The sequence below is a fragment of the Natator depressus genome, chromosome 26 (assembly GCF_965152275.1).
Source record: "Natator depressus isolate rNatDep1 chromosome 26, rNatDep2.hap1, whole genome shotgun sequence".
NCBI classification, from domain to species: Eukaryota; Metazoa; Chordata; order Testudines; family Cheloniidae; genus Natator; species Natator depressus.
The window spans coordinates 10,601,559-10,619,472 of record NC_134259.1 but is presented as its reverse complement, the minus strand read 5'-3'; the positions used below and the strand labels follow the sequence as shown (position 1 = coordinate 10,619,472).

The 17,914-nt window shown below is 43.7% G+C and overlaps 1 protein-coding gene across 1 annotated transcript in view; it reads right to left on the bottom strand.

Moving 5' to 3' along the window:
* Nucleotides 1-17,914, bottom strand: part of ANTXR1 (ANTXR cell adhesion molecule 1) — a 173,340-nt gene that overhangs the window by 98,396 nt on the left and 57,030 nt on the right. The window contains exons 11-12 of the mRNA XM_074940055.1: nucleotides 8,797-8,866; nucleotides 6,730-6,808 (exon numbers count right to left, since the gene is read on the bottom strand). Coding sequence (XP_074796156.1) covers nucleotides 6,730-6,808; nucleotides 8,797-8,866 — 149 coding nt within the window. The remainder of the gene's footprint in view (nucleotides 1-6,729; nucleotides 6,809-8,796; nucleotides 8,867-17,914) is intronic.

Here is a 17,914-nt window from a genome sequence, read left to right as displayed (position 1 = left end):
TAAGCAAGTTAGACTCCTAACTCCCATTGGAATCAGTGGCAGTTAGGATTCTATCTGCATCTTTAGGTGTTAAAATACCTTTGAAAATCTGGCTCCAAATCCCTGCTGAAAATGGGACTTAGGCTCCTAGACATTAAATGTTTTTGAAAACTTTAGCCTGGATCTAGTATTCTCATTGTTTGATAAAATGTTATATATCTAGAGAGATTGCAGGGCTGGGGGACAGACAGACAGACAGATAGATTGATAGAGTGCAGGGATTGATAGATTTGTCTGTCTCTATTCCCTAGGAGTCTTTAGATGCTGGACGCAGGAGGCAGACCCTAAACTGTTAAATTAGCTTAGCTCCACTGACATCAGTGAAACTGCACCAGTTTTGTCCAGCTGAGAACCTGGCCCAGGATTTCAGGTAATGGGGTGTTATAAAAGCCTTGTCAGGCAGGAGTGATGGCGCCGACAGACTCAGTTAGTGATCTGATGACGGCATTAATCAATGCATCGATGATTTAGGAGTCAGGGAGATTTTATGATGCCTTGTATATTTTAGGTAATTGGTTGCTGCGAGTGCAGGTTTATGTGAGTGTGAGTTCTCCCCTTAGGAGCTGTTCATTTCTCTTCTTTGAGAAGGGTTGTAGCATTATCGATGAAATGTTAAGACCAGTTAATCCCTGGGTGTCATGGGTTGGATTCTCTGAAAGATTCAGAGCTAATGCTCTGGATGATGAGTTTCGACAAAAGTGTTAGCGGTGTATATTCCAAGAAAAGAAATGTATCTTTGATGAATGAGTCTCATAAGAAGTTACAGTAGCACATTTAATGTTGGGCTCTAGAAGCACCAGGCAACTCTGACCTGATAATGTCTCTTTATACCACTGTGGCAGCATAGAGGGTCTTAAAATGGTATAAAGGGACATTAGCATAACTCAGGATCAGGCCCATCAATTGGCATTTTCCAAAGCGTCTATGGGACTTAGGCACCCCTCCCCATTCAAAGTCAATGGGACTTGGGTGCCTAACTCCCATAGCCCCCTTTGAAAATCCCGGATTAGTGGGTTCTGTCTGACTGACATTGCTCAATGGGGAGAGAGTTTAAATTGGCATCATAGGACTGGATACTGTTCAAATAAAGTGAGATGTGCAAGGCAATTTTGTTCAAACAGCACAGAACTCTACAGGAGAGAGAAAGAGAACGTCTTGTTGAAAAATAATTAGGGAATCATCCAAATGCCAATTGTAGATTTAAACCAAAGCATGTTCCTTTGAGACCTTTGTAACTTATTGAGGAGAACTCCCATGGAGTTGGACCCATAACTTCCCTTGATGTCTTTGAAAATCTCCCCTGAGAGAGAGAGAGATTGCTGGTCAAACAATGGAAAAGAAATGTCAGCAGAAGAAATATTCCTTTTTTAAAATCAAAATGTCTGATTTCTCAAAATGATTAGATCAGTTCTGAGTTTTATAAAGATGCCTTTCCCTCCATTGATGGACTTTAGATAGTCTTGGAAGAAGGATGTTTCATACAAGAGTTATGGGGGAAATGACAGAGTCTACCTTGAAGGTCTCCAAGCCATGAGAATGTGTTGTAAGAATTTGTTGCTATGTTGTAGAATCGTGTAAGAAAGAGGTAGTAAAGCCCATTACAGTATTCAGTCCCTTTACTTGCAGGTTTGTTCCTTAACATGCTATTCTCCAGGGTTTTCTGCCATCTGCATTTAAAATGTCCTAACTATCTCCTTTGGGAGACTACTCCATAGCTAAGAATCTCACTGATAGGAAGAGTTCTGAATATAAATATTCCCTTTGAAAGTTATACCTGCAGGCGACAGCCTCAGACATTCACTCCCCTCTCTGATGTCTACGCCCTTTACAGACTTGCAGTCGTGTCTCCTTGCTCAGAGGTCATTTTGCCATGTTATAATACATTATTCCAATCTTTCTTCATAAGCTCTTCCCCTCTCGTCCCTGTGGGCCTGATCCAACAGTGAGTCTTTCCATTGACTTTAATGGGAGTTGGATGTTGGCCAGTCCTTTGGACAAATGCTTGCTATAAAGAGAGCTAATGCTAATTGTTTTCTGGGGATATGCCGACACTGCACCTGGCAGAGCGCCTCCCACATACTTGCATTGCAGGAGCTAGTGCGCTAAAAATAGCAGGGTGGACACTGGGGCTCCAGAAGAGTTTTGGGCTAGCCACCTGAATTCGGCGGCTAGCCCAAGCGTCTACCAGAGCCGCAACGTCCACACGGCTATTTTTAGCCCACTAGGTCAAGCTAAACGAACGCGAGTCTCTCTACCCACAGCTCACTCCCAGCTGCAGTGTAGACATCTGTGAAACCCTAGATAATGCTTCTCGTGTGACTGACTGGATGTTTAATTTTCAGTAATTAATGCGGGGCCTACATCTATATGGCCTCAACTATGGTACTCAGGTGGGTGGAGGAAATGCTGAACCCAACTCCATGTTTACAAACGGTCCCAGTCTTCAGAACAGAACAAAGCTCCCTGCATCCAAACACTCCTGACCTTCAGACTGCTTGAAATCTGGATCTGAACTTCTGGCTAGAACCTGTCTCCAGCCAGAAGGAGTGTTACTATGATTTCTTGAGCTACTGATAGAATTTCAAACTTCGCAGTTCACAAGTCACGCTGGACTGGGAAATGAGACAGCTGCACCATGCTCCATTTGCTGATTCTCAAGACTTGGGCAAACACATATATTTTAAAGAAGCATACACACATTCTGGCTCCTTAGAAGTTTCACATAGCATGGTGCCACCCACTTTCATCTTCTGGAGGCCAGTCCCCAAACCTCAAGAAATATGGAAACACTCGTATGGGCACCACTTTCTCAATGAAATCTCTATTTGCTGACTCATTCTCCCAACAAACCGCAGCTTCTCGTGAGCAATGGTTCTGAGAGTTAAGGCGTTTGCACAAGTGCCAAACAGTGAGCTGTCGTTATATGTGATCCGGGTGGGAGATGCACAGACAGGGGGAATTTGTGGTACGTTCAGGACATCGTTCCAGATCTAGGGCCGTTTTTGCATGCCGTCTGCAAAGAGCTTCACTGACGTGCCATGGAGGAAAGATTTACAAACGACCTATTCCCCTCCCTCCCCTTCAAAGTTTGTTTGCAAAGTGAGGAGAGAAGCTCTCTCTGCACTGTGCTGTCACCTCCTGCTGCAGCTTTCCAAATTTACTGGCTTTGGCCCTGATTCTGCAAACACACATGTGCGTATCTTTCAAGCTTGAAGCCAGTGCAAGTATTCATCAATTGCCTGAAGTTATGCATGTATGTAAGCATTTGCAAGATTGGAGGCCTTGTTTTAGCATTCTTTAAAGAGATCAGACTCTGAGAAATGATCCTGGTCACTGTGTCTACAGTGGGTGTGTAGCATGGTGCTGGTGCAAAAGCACCTAATTAGCCCCTGCCCCGTCAGCTCCAATCAGGGGAAACAGATTGGGGCTGATGGAAAAGGCCTGATGCTGGCCTGAGGATTGGCAATACCCGCTGGCCTGACTAGCCAAGAGTTATAAAGGCTGGGAGGGAGGCAGAAGGCAGGGGGGCAGCCAGGGAGAAATCAGTCAGGAAGGGAACTGGAGGCCTCCTAGCTGAAGGCTGACTCTGCCTGTAAAGGAGGAGACTAATCCTGTAAAGCTTTTCTATAGATAAACACTGGTGGGATAACCTTAAGTAAATAAAGACAGGGGTGTTGCACAACCTCTCTGAGCCTTATTGGGGGCAGCAAGCAGGCCCCAGGAAGAGGGGCGGGTCATGAACCCTGTTGCAGGGTGCTATTTAAACACAGACAATAAATAAACCCCTCTCTTCTCCAAGAGAAACTTTCCAAACAATTTAAGAGACGTTTACAACCACATTTCCAAAGCAGGTCACTGAGTTTGAACACCATGCTTGACACACCCCATGCAAACTAAATTTTCAGGGGTGCTGGAATTGATCGGAATTGGGACTCAGGTTCCTCAGCATTTCTGGAAAACAGGCTTCGGGTTTCACAGGTTGGATACTCAGACTCAGGGGTGCTGAAGATTAGCTGGTATTTTTGAAAAGGTGGCTGTCCCCAGGTTACTGCCAGAACCAGCAAAAGCTTTCAAACTGAAGGAAACATTTTCTGTGCACCTGGTGTAGGTGAAATGATCACGATTACGCAGCCTATTGCCTGGAAATACTTCCCCTAATTGTTTTGTGGGTGTTATCAGTGAAAAGGTCCCTACAATGAGTTCTATCCGACTGTGTCCCAGTTAAGTGATGAAAACTCCATACTTAGGATCAAATTTGGGTCACTTAGAACAGGCAGAGATACAACAATATACTGTACTATACACTTGTGCAGTGCCATATGACCCATACTCCATCTATGAGTCTCTGAAATCTATACTGCTATACACACATTTATAGAATGAACAAGCAGATTTAAATAATTTATGTTTTCCTCTTGATATCTAGACATACCGAATCTGCTGATTTTTACCTTACTCTGAATGTCTTGGCTGAGTAGCCTCCCAATACAGAACATGTGGAAAACCAGAAATTCAAAGGAAGATTTTTTTTAAAAATTAGAATGTTGTATCCTATAAATCCTGTGTTTTAAATGTTCTCATGCTTCTTGCATGAAGCGTCATTCAGCTAAAGCAACAGCTCATTGCTTTTATCCTAATTGTTGCAAGTGAGAACAAGTGTCCATCCCCGCTTGGAAATGAATGAAATCACTGTGAGCCAAGTTCTGCTCTCACACTTCATATGTGAGCTGCTCCACTGAAGTCAATAGGGGCAATCTTCCTTTGGTGTAAATGGTCACAGTGCTGTTGGAGCTAAGACAATTTACACCAACTGAGTATCTGCCCCAATGGCACGTTGCAAATGTCAAACAGCTGCATTTTGCTGTCTGTGTTGATCATAACCGTATCTTGCGTCAAAAGGCAAAGCAGAAAAATTGTTCATAATTTATTCTCTCTCTCTCTCTCTCTCTCTCTCTCTCACACACACACACACATACACAAACACACACTTACTTTCACCATGGCAGCAAAGAGGACTTGAACTGAAATATCAAATCCAGCTGAAAAAAAGCCCCCTCTCAAGGCATAAAGATGCCCTTGTCAACTGCAGAGAAATAAGCCTTCATCTCAGCTCTGAAAACTGACATTTAATCATGTAGACAATGCGGGTGTCTCCAGACAATCTTGTCGTTGTTGCGACAGATGAAATGGTACAGGAGGTATTTTCCCCCTTAGCCTGTGCATCAGTGTTCATGGATCACAACTGAATAGTCTTGGTATGTGGATATTATATAACTTGGCCTTTCACTAGCTCCACATAGAAACACGATGCAATTTTGTTTGGCGGATTTGAAGGGGGGCAGGGAAAGAGTCCTGCCATAAAAGTCTTCAAGTCAAATCCTGCAGTCCTTTCTCAGCCAAGACTCCCAGGGAAGTTTTGCCTGAATACTGACTGCAGGAATTGGTCCTTTGTATGAAATTTATGACAGTGTAGAAAGCCAGCACAAGGCATAAGTAGGGCATAGGCTTTATGCTGTTCTCTCTGAACAGGGATGAAGTTTACCCTTGTAAAGAAAGCCAGACAGAAACACATAACTGCATGAAGAATGAAGTTTTAAATGGCATCAGTACGGGTGTCAATGAGTGATGCTTGGAGATCTAGGGCTAGATCCCAAAAGATTCTGAATATCTTTTGCTAGGTGCTGAGGGTCTCAACTCCCACAGGTTTCAATGGTAACCTCAGGTGCTCAGAATCATGCTGGAGGCGCTCAACACCTTGTAGGATTGTGCCCTATAATTGTGACCTTACCTTAATAAAACAGCTTATTTCAAAGCAACAGTATGTAACAGAACCCCCCTTTTACTAGCTTAATCCCACACAGGTCAGCCAAAAGCCTTGACCAAATTTATGAATCTCACATGCTATGTACATGGGTCCCAATCGTACACATCCTATTCAGTCAGAATCCCACGTTCTCATGAGATTCCCAATATTTTCTGTTTTCATGAGCACAAAGTAAATTCCTCCCAAATCTCCCTTATCCTTACTGCCATGAGGCCTCCCTTCCCAATGGTCACACTTTAGCAGAAGTAAAATCCCCATCAAGACAACAGTCTTATTAACTGTAAAAAGTTGCTTTCCTTTGCTCCGGCTGCTGCAAGAGGCTGATGAGAACCAGTGACTCAGGCATTGCTAGCAAAGAAGGACATGGGGTCAGTGCAGTCTGCACTTCTGCAGAGCTCCCCAAGCTTTTGGGGAGGAGCATATCGATTCACAGACAAAGAGTCCGATTGCCACTGCCTTGTAACTTGTGCCATCATTTGCATCTGTGCAAAGTGGGTGTAAACAGCTACCACTGGTGTGAGTGGACACGTCTGATCCACTGGTGCAATTTGCACTCACCGTGCAAGGAGCAAAGCAGTGGCGAACCAGACCCTGACACCTCTGCTATATCACAAAACCACTTCACCATCTCCCATACATGCTCTATCTCAGACAGAGCATGAGCTGCTTGCTTCAAACCCATGTTAAGGTGCACACCACATGGGGAATGGTAGTGCAGGAGGGCCATGCGTAAGAGCTCACCACTAAGGCAGAGAGGTGGCTCCTTAGCATGCCACTCACCCAAGCCTCAAGTACCAGCACAGCTTATCTGTGGTTTAGAACCCTTTTGCTACAGAATCCTTTTATGCGCATATGTTGAAACTTACACAGTGTGTGCTGGAGATGATGACGGAGCTTGAGATGAAACTGAGGCCGTCATTCATGCTGACCTGAAGAGCTGCCTCCCTGCAAAAAAACAACAACAGGACAGCCATCTGCCACGCTGCATCAGACACGTGCCCCCGCTTGAATCGGGGATCCTGATATCAGGCTCTGGCCAGTACCTGAGGTTTCAAACATAGGCTAATTCCCATCCTCACTGCCCCATGCCGCCATATTGTAATGCACTCAGCCACCTGTGCAATGTATTATATGGAGAAAAAAGTGACACCGCTGAGAAAAGAAGGGAGCAAAATGCCACCTCTTCATTCCCTTAGTCCTAGGCCCAACCTAGCCTTAGCACAATTTAGAGCAGCTTCAGAGCTGCTCTATGTTTTCCTTAATTGGCTGTATTATCTGGTATCTCTACTATCTGCTTCCAGGTTTGCTAGGATCCCCCTGCTACTGACAAGTCTTGTTCTCCTTAATCTCACTCGTCATCAAGTGTCTGTATCTTTGGGTTAACAACTGTCTGTTCTGTTTATTAGGGTCAGAACATACATACAAACTCCCTCTCCGGCATAACAATAGGGTATTCTCCACTCCCATATAAAGAACTGTTTTCCCTCTACTAACTGACACTGGATTAAAAATTACACCATCTTCCTCGAGCTCTGTACTTTCTATTCCAATTGGGAATAGAAAAACACTGACCCTCTCATGTGAACAGAGCTCAGTTCATCGACAAGAGGAAGTCACGAATATGTCAAGCACTGCAGAGTACAGATCGCAAAGCCCAAAACAAGGCACATGAGAGCTGGGGATAAAACATTCTCTAGTGAAGGGTTCCTGCTGTGGAATGAATTTCCAAAGGAGATTAGACTAATCTAGAATCTACCTGTCTTTAGGGAAAGTTGCAAAAACCTCTCTCTTTCTACCATACCGCATTTCCACCGTAACCAGAATGACATTTACATCATCAACCCCCTCTGCTTGCTTCCCACGCAAAGTGAAAAACAGAAATGCCCTCCTCAAGCAGAATTCCTATAACCCAGAAGGAAGAGGAAGGCGTGACTCCATGAACTCTACTAGGGACCTTGCTATTGCCAATCCAATGCATGTGAAAGCAGATCATATACCTTGGTGGTGGACAGCAGTACAAAATCTTTGGATACAGTGGAAAGCTAGGAATGCACCTGCCTGCCTTATCATTATGGTGACATTACTATGGGAGAGGTGGTGGGAAAAGGCAATGGGACACAAAAAACAACACACATTTTTTTAAACCTATTAACAGGCCAGATTCACAGAGTCTGCCGATGATGACTGATTTCTCGCAGCTCCAGCTGCGATGCTTCCCGGTAGTATAACATTTAGTATAACATCGTGCGGAAGAACTGAGTGGATGCAGTGACTGAGCGGCTGCAGTAATAAAGTTGTCTCTTAAAACTGAGGAATGATGATGCACTGCAGAATTTCTACCGCTGTGCAGTATGGGCAGTAAGAGCCAAACTCATTCACCATTGTCTCCCATGCTTTGAGCCTAATCATGCCATTCATCTTCACATACGTGTGAGAAGAGTCAACGGTAACTGAGTCAAATCATTCAAATCAGTTGACTTGAATGGCTCTGGAACAGGCCCTAAGTGAGAAAGGGCAGCAGGATGGGCCCCTTCTGTTTTATGATCAGTTCTTCCCTTTTTTAACTCTCTCCCAACTGCCGAAGATCACAAAATCCCTTTGTTGGATCATATCTTGAGTCACAGGAGCAGTGGAGGCTCAATACCCCACTATCTAGCTTTACACTATTGAGATAATTTCAGAGAGAGCTTCTAAGGCTACTGTTTTACAATTAAAACAAGATCTAGTCAGTCCTGCCATGTCCATATATGACCAACAGACTTTGGTTCAGCTTTCCTGCATGGAATTTGTGGGCTAGGAAGTAACTGTGGCCCAGTTTAATAGTGAATACATGGATGTATGATAGTTAAAATCAGGTAAATCAATTATTCTTCCTCAGGCAATAAATGGGATCAGTCAATTTCAAATGCTGGTGGGTATCTCTAAGAACTTACATGCCAACTTCTTGTAATACAGGTGCTGGGCAGAGCAAATAGGTATCTTCTACTACGAAAGGTTTCTCATCTGGAGAAAGAAAGAGAGAAAGTGGACTGATGTGTGAGGAGTTTGGTAATGCACCATTTAAAAGTTAGCTCACCTTACCTGATCACTCTTGTTACAGTGTGTATGGTAACACCCATTGTTTCATGTTCTCTGTGTATATAAATCTCCCCACTGTATTTTCCACTGCATGCATCCGATGAAGTGAGCTGTAGCTCACGAAAGCTTATGCTCAAATAAATTTGTTAGTCTCTAAGGTGCCACAAGTTCTCCTTTTCTTTTTTGTGAATACAGACTAACACGGCTGCTACTCTGAAACCATTTAAAAGTTAGGATTACCTTAAAGTTTACAACCTCTTAATTCTCTCTCATGGCATATAAATAGGCTTTAAAGGATTAGATTTTTATCTGTCAATATCAGTAAATGTCTGTTTCACTGTACACATACAAACTGATGAGAAAATATTTCCACTGATAATAGCTGAAATGTAGAGTTAAACAAAGTAAGAAATATGGTGCTTGAGAACTTCTTAGAGTTTAATTTAAAGATGTTTATTTTGACATACGATGTTGAGAATTTGTGTTTTAATGGTTATCAAGCCTTAATTTTTGAATATCAGCATCAAATTGTCATTACATAATTATTGCTTGATCCTCCCCCAGGTGACAGCCCCATTCATTTTCCACAACTATGAAAATTTAAGTCGATAAAAATAGAAAAAAATTGCTTAAAGTCCATAGTTTTGTACAACTGTAAAAATTTAAATAGATACAAATAAGAGGAAGATTAAAAATAGATGTCTCTCAAAATTATTTTTAAAAAATCAAATTCTGCCAAACCTATATATAAACACTTGGGAGTAGGAGTGGAAATCTAGCAGTCAGACTGTACTGAAGATGCCTGGATTCTATGACTGGCTCCCTGCTGACTTGGTGTGATGACCTTAAGCAAATCCATTTTTCCTTTCTGTGCTTCAGTTTACCCACCTGTGTAATACGGATAATAATACTTACCTGCCTCTGGGGTGTTGTGAGGCTCAGTTAATTAAGAGGAGCCCCATGCATGCATGCCTAGGTGCGCTTTATATATAGTGCTCTCTCTGCTATTACATGATGCAGTTACTAGAACCGGGTGAAATTTTCAACAAAAAAATTTTCAGCAAAAAAATGCAGATTTGCTGAAACAAGCATTTCACCAATTTGTGTTGGTTTTGCTGAACTGTTCATTTTGAAAAACAAGCCAAATAAATTCAGAAAAAGTAGACATTTTCAAAACAAAATATTTCAATTTTTCTGTTTTGAAATGACTTTTTCTTTCGAAATTCCCTTCAATTGCATTAAAAAAGAATGCAAATGTGTTAAAAATGCTCAAACAATGAAACGTTTCATTTTGGATCAAACAAAACATTTTGTTCAAAACAATTTTTCTTTACTTTAGGATTTACTGAAAAATTCATTATTCTCTAGCTGTAGATGTTGCAGCCCATCAAGGATTGTAGGCTTCTGAACTGCCCCATAATTAAGAGATGTGCAAACCTCAAAATGTTCAGAGGTGATTATGCCAACCACTTTGGCTTAGAAAATCTCACCAAAAGTAGGCTCAAAACCTTGAGATTCCAGGTGCTTCCTTGGTTTTAGCTGGACCAGAAATACTGCAGGAGTAGCTTTTCTTGAATTACTGGTTCTGCTTCCAATCCCTGACGAAATCAGGATGGGTAGAGGTTGTAAGGGAATTTAGATTGGGATTTTCAAAGGAGCCTTATGGGAATTAGGCATCTAACTCCCATGGACACTCCTAACTCCCTTAGGACCTTTGGAAATGGCAGTCTAAATTTTTCAACTTTTCAACTCTCAGAAAGGATTAAGGCTTGAATGAGATTCAGGTAATCTATTTCACCTGAACTGATTTCCTGGCTCAAGAGAAAAAACAGTCAGTGTGTGGAGGCATCTTTCTAGGCATTCATAACATGCTCATCGCTGTAATATCTCTAGTATTACTGTTAAAGCCTAGGACTGGAAGTAGGAAGATCTGGCTTCTGTTCCTGATTCTACCAATAAGTAACTGTGGCCCTTATCTTAGCAAAGCAGCCATGCAGATGAATAACTTTAAACACATGAATAGTTCCATTGAGGTCAATGGAACTCACACACATGAAGTTACCCACCTGCTTGAACATTTTGCTGGTTTGGGACCTGTCTGACCGTGGGCAAATTATATAAATGATCTGTGCCTCAGTTTCCCTAGCCTTATAATGATAATAATCTTTATCGGGGGCTTCATTCAGGTTAGTAAAGTGCTTTGAGATCCTCAAATAGAAAGCAAAACAGAAGTGCTGTGTACTAAAGGTATCCTTTTACATAGCTTATAAAGGGTTCATTAATGCTATATTGAGTCCCAACATCACAATAGGTTGCTTATAACTAGAAGTGGCTGGAAAAGGAAATTTCCATTTCATGGGAAATTTCACTCAACCTGACACCATCTATAGCCTGAACCCTACATGACTGAATGCTACTCTCATTGCTAGAACACAAAAATTGTCTTCACAGCCCAGGACTGGACAATATGGGCTAGATTCTCTCCCCCCTGTTCTGGCTACTTTGCCCTGCCTGATGGAATCTGGCCCTAAATGGCTAGCTGAGAATCCCCCAATGCAGGGGAGCTCTCAATTCATATAAATTGACAAAGACAGTTCCTATGCCAACTCCCCTATCCTGGCATAGAGGGGACATGATGAGCAAGGGAAGGGGTGGATCTCAGCAAGAGAGAGAATCTGGACATCTCTCTCTCTGTATAGCTGGTTGTTTCTTAATCATGGCAATTTGTCAGTCAAAATTTACAACAAACTGGTTGTACGTCAAAGAGCTCGTGTAAATGAACTAGGATGCCCATGAACTGAATGATTTAGGTGCTGTTTCCATTCCATTAAGTGCAGTTTGTACTGGAGATGGATGTTCTGCCATCTTGTTGTTATCTAATGAAGGGAAAGCAAAACAGTGAGATTCTGTAATCTGAGAAAAAAGAAAAGGAGGACTTGTGGCACCTTAGAGACTAACAAATTTATTTGAGCATAAGCTTTCATGAGCTACAGCTCACTTCATCGGATGCTTTCCAATCTGAGGGCCTCTCTTGATCAGATTTTAAGAAGTGGTCAGCATCCAACAACTCCTATTAATAATACCTAGCACTTTTCATCAGTAGATCTCAAAGTGTACTACAAAGGAGGTCAGTATCATTATCCCCATCTTACAGATGGGAAAACTGAGGCACAGAGCGGGCCAGAGACTTATCCAAGGTCACCCAGCAGGGCTGGGAACTGAATCCAGGGCTCCTGAGTCCCAGTCTAGTGCTTTATCCTCTTGGCCACACCACCTCTCACTGAAAGCAACAGCACCTGGTAGATGTGGAACACCCCTAAAAAAAAAAATAGGTAGGATCCTAAGTAGGAGTTGAGCTCTTTTGAAAATCTGGCCCTCTGTTTTTAGGGAATCTTGGGCAAGTTGGAATTCTGTATTAACTATCAGTATTTGTTAGCTGTATGACCAGAGCTCCTAGGAGCCCTAGTCATGGACTAGGACCCCTGCTCTTTTCGTCCATCATGCTAGGTGATGTACAAAACACAGAACCAAAAGATGATCCCTGCCCCAAAGAACTGAAGTGCCAGCATCCGAAAGAGGCAAACTTTGAAGCTGAACAGAGTGCTGCGAACTTCCAGGAAAGATTTTCTTCAGCAGCTTCTGACCTCGTTTAAACTTTCCTGGGTCACTCTGCAGCTGTTTCCCCCGGTGCAGGCCAACCACAGCAACAGCAGAGGCCTCTGTGAAACCATGGCCCTCTCCTCAGCGGTAAGCTCAGCAGGGCTCACTGGGAAATGAGACAGTACAGCATATTTTGCTGCAACCCCATGAAGTTCTGAGGAGGTGAGGCAGATACTGATCACAGGGTTTTTATGGCCCTGCTGCTAGCAACATAAAACCTTCCAGGGGCTGGAAGCAAATAGCAGCAGAAGAGAATGCTCTCCCTGACATTTCGATGGCAACTTTTCTTATTGAAGATAAATGCATATTATTTTGCAGTATTGTTCCATGGGTACCCACCCAGTACATATGACACCCTCATGTGTTTTCCTGCTATGGCAGCATCTTGAAAGAGGATTTTGCAAAGCCGGCTGGGAAATGTTTCTTTTTATTCTCATGGAAAATTTCAACAATAATGGGGGAAAAGGTTAGTTTTCATGAAATTTTTTAAAGAAGTTTTCATGTTTTCACTAAAAAAGCGGGGGGGGGGGGGACAGGGGTTGGGAGGCTTTCTGCAGCAACAACAAGTTTTAGAGGTTCTCAGGTTTTTTTGACAAAAACCTCAGAAATATTGCCAAAATTGGACATTTCCAACAATTTTCCATTTTTGTCAAAAATAAGTTGTGAAAGAAAAATTTCGATGAGCTCCATTATTTTCAGTGGTGGATCAGATCTTGGCATCTGGATTTTGTGCACACGGCTCAGCAAATGAGAGTTGGTTTTAAGCCACCGTTACTCTCCCCTGATCCCGTGCCCACCAGGTGCTAATTGGTGCCACTCTTGCTCTGCCCATAGCCCCAAGAGCATTGCCAGGGTATAGGGAAATACACTGACAACCTTCTTGTTTTGGGGGAATGTGGGGGTGGAGTGGAAGGAGGTTGGCATAGAGGCTGGCTTTGCAGCATCAGAGGATTTCTCAACACCGGCTACAGACCCTTTAAGCCACGTGTAAGCCAAATGGAGATCAGAGTTGGACGGCAGGTGGTATACAATCCATAGGTCTGATTCTCCACTGCTGTTCATCTCATGCAGCCATTCTCATCATTGCAGTGAGCGAGCAATGCTACCAGATCACAATAGTGACCTTTCACATCCACCTCACGCAGGCGTAACCGGGATCCACAAGGTGCAAGGGACTATAAACACCCTGAGGAGCCTGATTCTGTTCTCACTTATACCAGTGTAAATCAGGAGTAACTCTAGTGAAGTTAATGAATCACATCAATGCATGTAACAGTGGAACGAGGTCTCATGTCAGCCAGATGGGCCACTTTCTTCTTCTAAAACACCAGGGTAAAAGGCAAAGAACATGCGCTCTCCAGCATTTAAAGCTGCTTTCGTTTTGCAAGGTCTTTTGCTGAGAATATTTCACAAGCATTTTGTTTCTCTCCTCTCCACTCCCATTTCTTCTCCCGAAATTAAATCTACTCTCCTCTAGAAAGTTTATCCATCTTCTAGTCTCCAGGGCCTACTCTAACTCATAACTGGCAGGTTTAGCTATGGGGAGGGATTGTTTTGTTTGGAGAATGTTTTTGTTTCACCACAGAAATGAGTAACTTTAACCCCCCCCGCCAAACAAAAGAAGATCCATTTGGTTTGCATAACTCCAGCCATCTGACTCCTTCCTGGAAAACTGCATTGGGAAACAAAACAAAAACCCCTTTCATCTGCTAGTCAGTTTGTCTGTGCCGGATGCATTTGAAACGATGCTGCTCCTCTTTGCAGGCTGCAGAAAAATGGGCTGTATTCCTCTGCAGGGAGAGACGGGCCTAAACTTTGGGCTTTGTGGCTCGGACCTGTCTCAGTTCACAATATACATGGAAAAATCGTTGATGGTAGAGTAATCAGGTAGTCAGGGCATTAGATGGGAGACAAAAGACTTGAATTCTGTGCCTGGCTCTGCCACAGACCAGCTGTGGGTCCTTGGGAAAGTCACTTCACCTCTCTGAGCCTCCACTCATTGATTTAGAATAGATCGTAAGCTCTTTAACGTCAGGAACTCTCTCTTAATACAGTACAGTCTAAAGGCCCCACTGTGCTAGATGCTATATCCACATATAATAATAGAGATTTCCTGAGCTTACGAGCTTACAAATCTAAACAGTAATCAGTGCAATGGTTCACAATGTCCTTGTTGGCAGTCTCGGTAGAGAAGACAAGGTGCAATGGGTATATGGACACTAACCAACCGTTTAACTGAGGGGTACATTCAGTGATGAGCTGCCAGAAGCTGAAGAACCGGTTCCTTCACTCGCTCCGGGTCTTCTGTGGCATTTCAGCGGCAGGTCCTTCACTCGCTCCGGGTCTTCGGCGGCACTGAAGGACCTGCCTCCGAAGTGCCGCCGAAGACCCGGAGCACCACCAGGTGAGTAAAAATTAAAAACGGATTCTCAGGGGAGCCTCCCCAGCCGACAGCTCAGACGGGCCGGACAGGACGGTCCTGCGGGCCGCATGTGGCCCGCGGGCCGGAATTTGCCCACCCCTTTAACAACCGGTTCTAAACCAGCTTCAAAATTTAACAACTGATTTGAGCGAACCGGCTCCAGCTCACCACTGGGTACATTTCCAGGGCAGTGTGTGTATGGGAAGCTTTCTTGCTGTAACCCATGCAAATCTATTCTCTGCATAGAGGCCCTCATGCAATAAGGAACCTTCCACCAGCACTTAAACTCATGCAATCTACTCTCTAACCTTTAATTCACACTTCTCTGGCTCAAAGAATATTTACAGCCTATAAAACCAACTGAGCCTCACTTGAGACCGTTCCTTTCTGCTCCCGACCTTGGTGAGCTTCTGCCAATTGCCTTCCACTGAGCCAGCCCTCTTTTCAATCTGTAACCTTAGGGTGAAAAAAATCCCAGACACATGCTGGATTTCACAGGAAGCTCAGAATGGGTTTTTTGATGGAACATAAAGGAGCAAGATGACCCAAGCAGAAAAACCAAAAAAAAGTCAGAACTACTTTCATATAACCATGCAGTGCAGAAGCAGGCTAGCTTTGGGCTAGAAGCTAACTCTGTAGAGACAGAACGAATGGGGACTGCATGAAAGCTAAGACAAGGATTTTAAAAACTAACCAGTGATTGTTACTGTTTATTATTTGCATTGCAGTGGTGTCTAGGAGCCCTCGTCATGGATCAGGACCCCATTATGCTAGGCACTGTACAAACACGGAACAGAAAAAAAACGCTGTCTCACAGAGCGTATAACTCTCAAATGATTTGGGGTGTCTCTATTTCTGAGTGAGACCCAATGCAAAGGGGCCTGAAAGCTCAGCACTTTCTGAAGATCAGGTCTCTTTACCGTGTCTCAACTCCCTACTAATCACTTCTTTTCATCTTGGTCTTAGTGCCTGAGTCTTCATTTATTTCACTTGCCTAAAGCGTATCTTCCCGAGAATCATCCAGCCTTGATGGGACCCATTGTTTCCTTGTTTGACAATTAGATTGTTTGGGGGCCAGGGATCATTTATTGAATAGTGCCGAGCACAATGGGGCTGAGGCTACCACAATTCAAATTCTAATAATAGTCTCTGCAGTGACTCCTGAAGCAACAGGCTCCCACGGGAACATCTGCTCTGTGCTGCATCCTAGATGCTTCTTCGGGAAGTGTTTAAGACTGGCCAATCTTGAGCCTTTTAACTCTTCAGCTATTCCTTCGACACCAGGCAGAGATTAAAAAAAAAAAAAGGCGGGGAAGGTCAAGAAAATACCTTGGAAATCTTCACACCATCTACCAAACAGTGATCTTTGTTTATCCTGGCTGATTTTTTTTCCCTCCCATTCTACTGCTTAGGATAGCCCTCCAAGAACAGACCCTTTTTTGACTTGAAACCCGTTTGTGGGGAGGTAGGAATGCAGAAAGAGAGACACTGGTGTGTTCTCGGAGCTAGAGAAATTGCCTACTAAAAGACCCTGTAAGTAAGAAATGAATGTTTTGCTAATGCTGTAACGAAAGCCATGCTGAAATCATGCTATAATTTCCCTGCTTTGTATAGGGAGCCACGCTCTCTGAAACCCAAAGCCATTGCGAGGATATTTAGGGGATGTTTGGAAGGGGATGGATAAAGTGTAGAGCTGTGATGTCACATTCTGCATGATTTGTAGCTAGAGTGAAAGGATCAGGATGGATGTTTACTCCGACGGGTTCATCTGTCATGTTTGGGATTTTATTTTAAATGACAAACACATGCTTTAAAAAGGCTGCTGATGAAACTTGGCAGGCATTGTATTACCACTGGGTGAATCTGCTTTCACTAATAGCTGATGGCTCAGAAGGGTAGCACATACTCTATATAAGAAGCTTAGAAGAAAGCTTTAAGAACTCCAGAATGCCATATTTCCATAATGGTCCTGTACAGCTATCATGGCCCCTCCATATCTATTGTTGTTATTATTAACAAAGACACTGCACAAACACAGAGGTGCCCTACAGAGCTTACACAGACAAACAGAGAGAGAGGGACTGACTTGCCCAAAGTCACACAGCAGACCAGTGGCCAACCCCTGGCTTTCTAATTCCCTGGACGGTACTCTATCCACAACCTGTCCTGACGTGGTGCATTACTCCAAGCTAAATACCATAACTCCATGCACATGTAATCTGTCTTGGGAAAGGCAGCTGCATTTCCTATAGCATTGTTCAGACAACCTGGATCCCATTACACGGTATGGTGTTTGCTCATAGAGTTCAACAACGCCGTTATAGAGTTCAACAACGCCATGGCAGAGAGAGAGGCTTGGGCGGGGTAGAGAGACACGTGTTAAGTACAGGCTTAAAGCGAGATGCTGAGTCCACCAGGCAGACACAAATTAGAAAACAGAAGCTGCAGAGCAAACGGCTCTTGCACTAAGGGAGGCCAGGCCGCATGGAGCTGTGAAGAGTGAGTGAGTGTGACGCAGCCAGAGGAAGAGGGAAGGCAGGAAGACAGAAAGTCAGGAGGAATTGCACGAGGAACTGGTGGATATGCTGGTCTGTGCAGTTCGGACCATAAACCTTACTCCCTGCTGGTACCCAGCACATACATGCGTGGTCCTGTTCCTGTTGTTTCTCGCCTCTCTTCTGATGCCAATTGCACGCATGGAAACAGGATGTCATGTCTCTATCCTGAGATATTTTCTCCTTCCTTGTTACCGGTGCCACGCATTGGCTAGCTCACACTGCTGCATTAAGGTAAAGAGCTGTTCGGTCCTGTGGACCAAGTGCTGGCCTAATCATCAGAAGACACAGGTTCTACCCCGGCTCTGCTACTAACCAGCTGTGTGACCTTGGGCA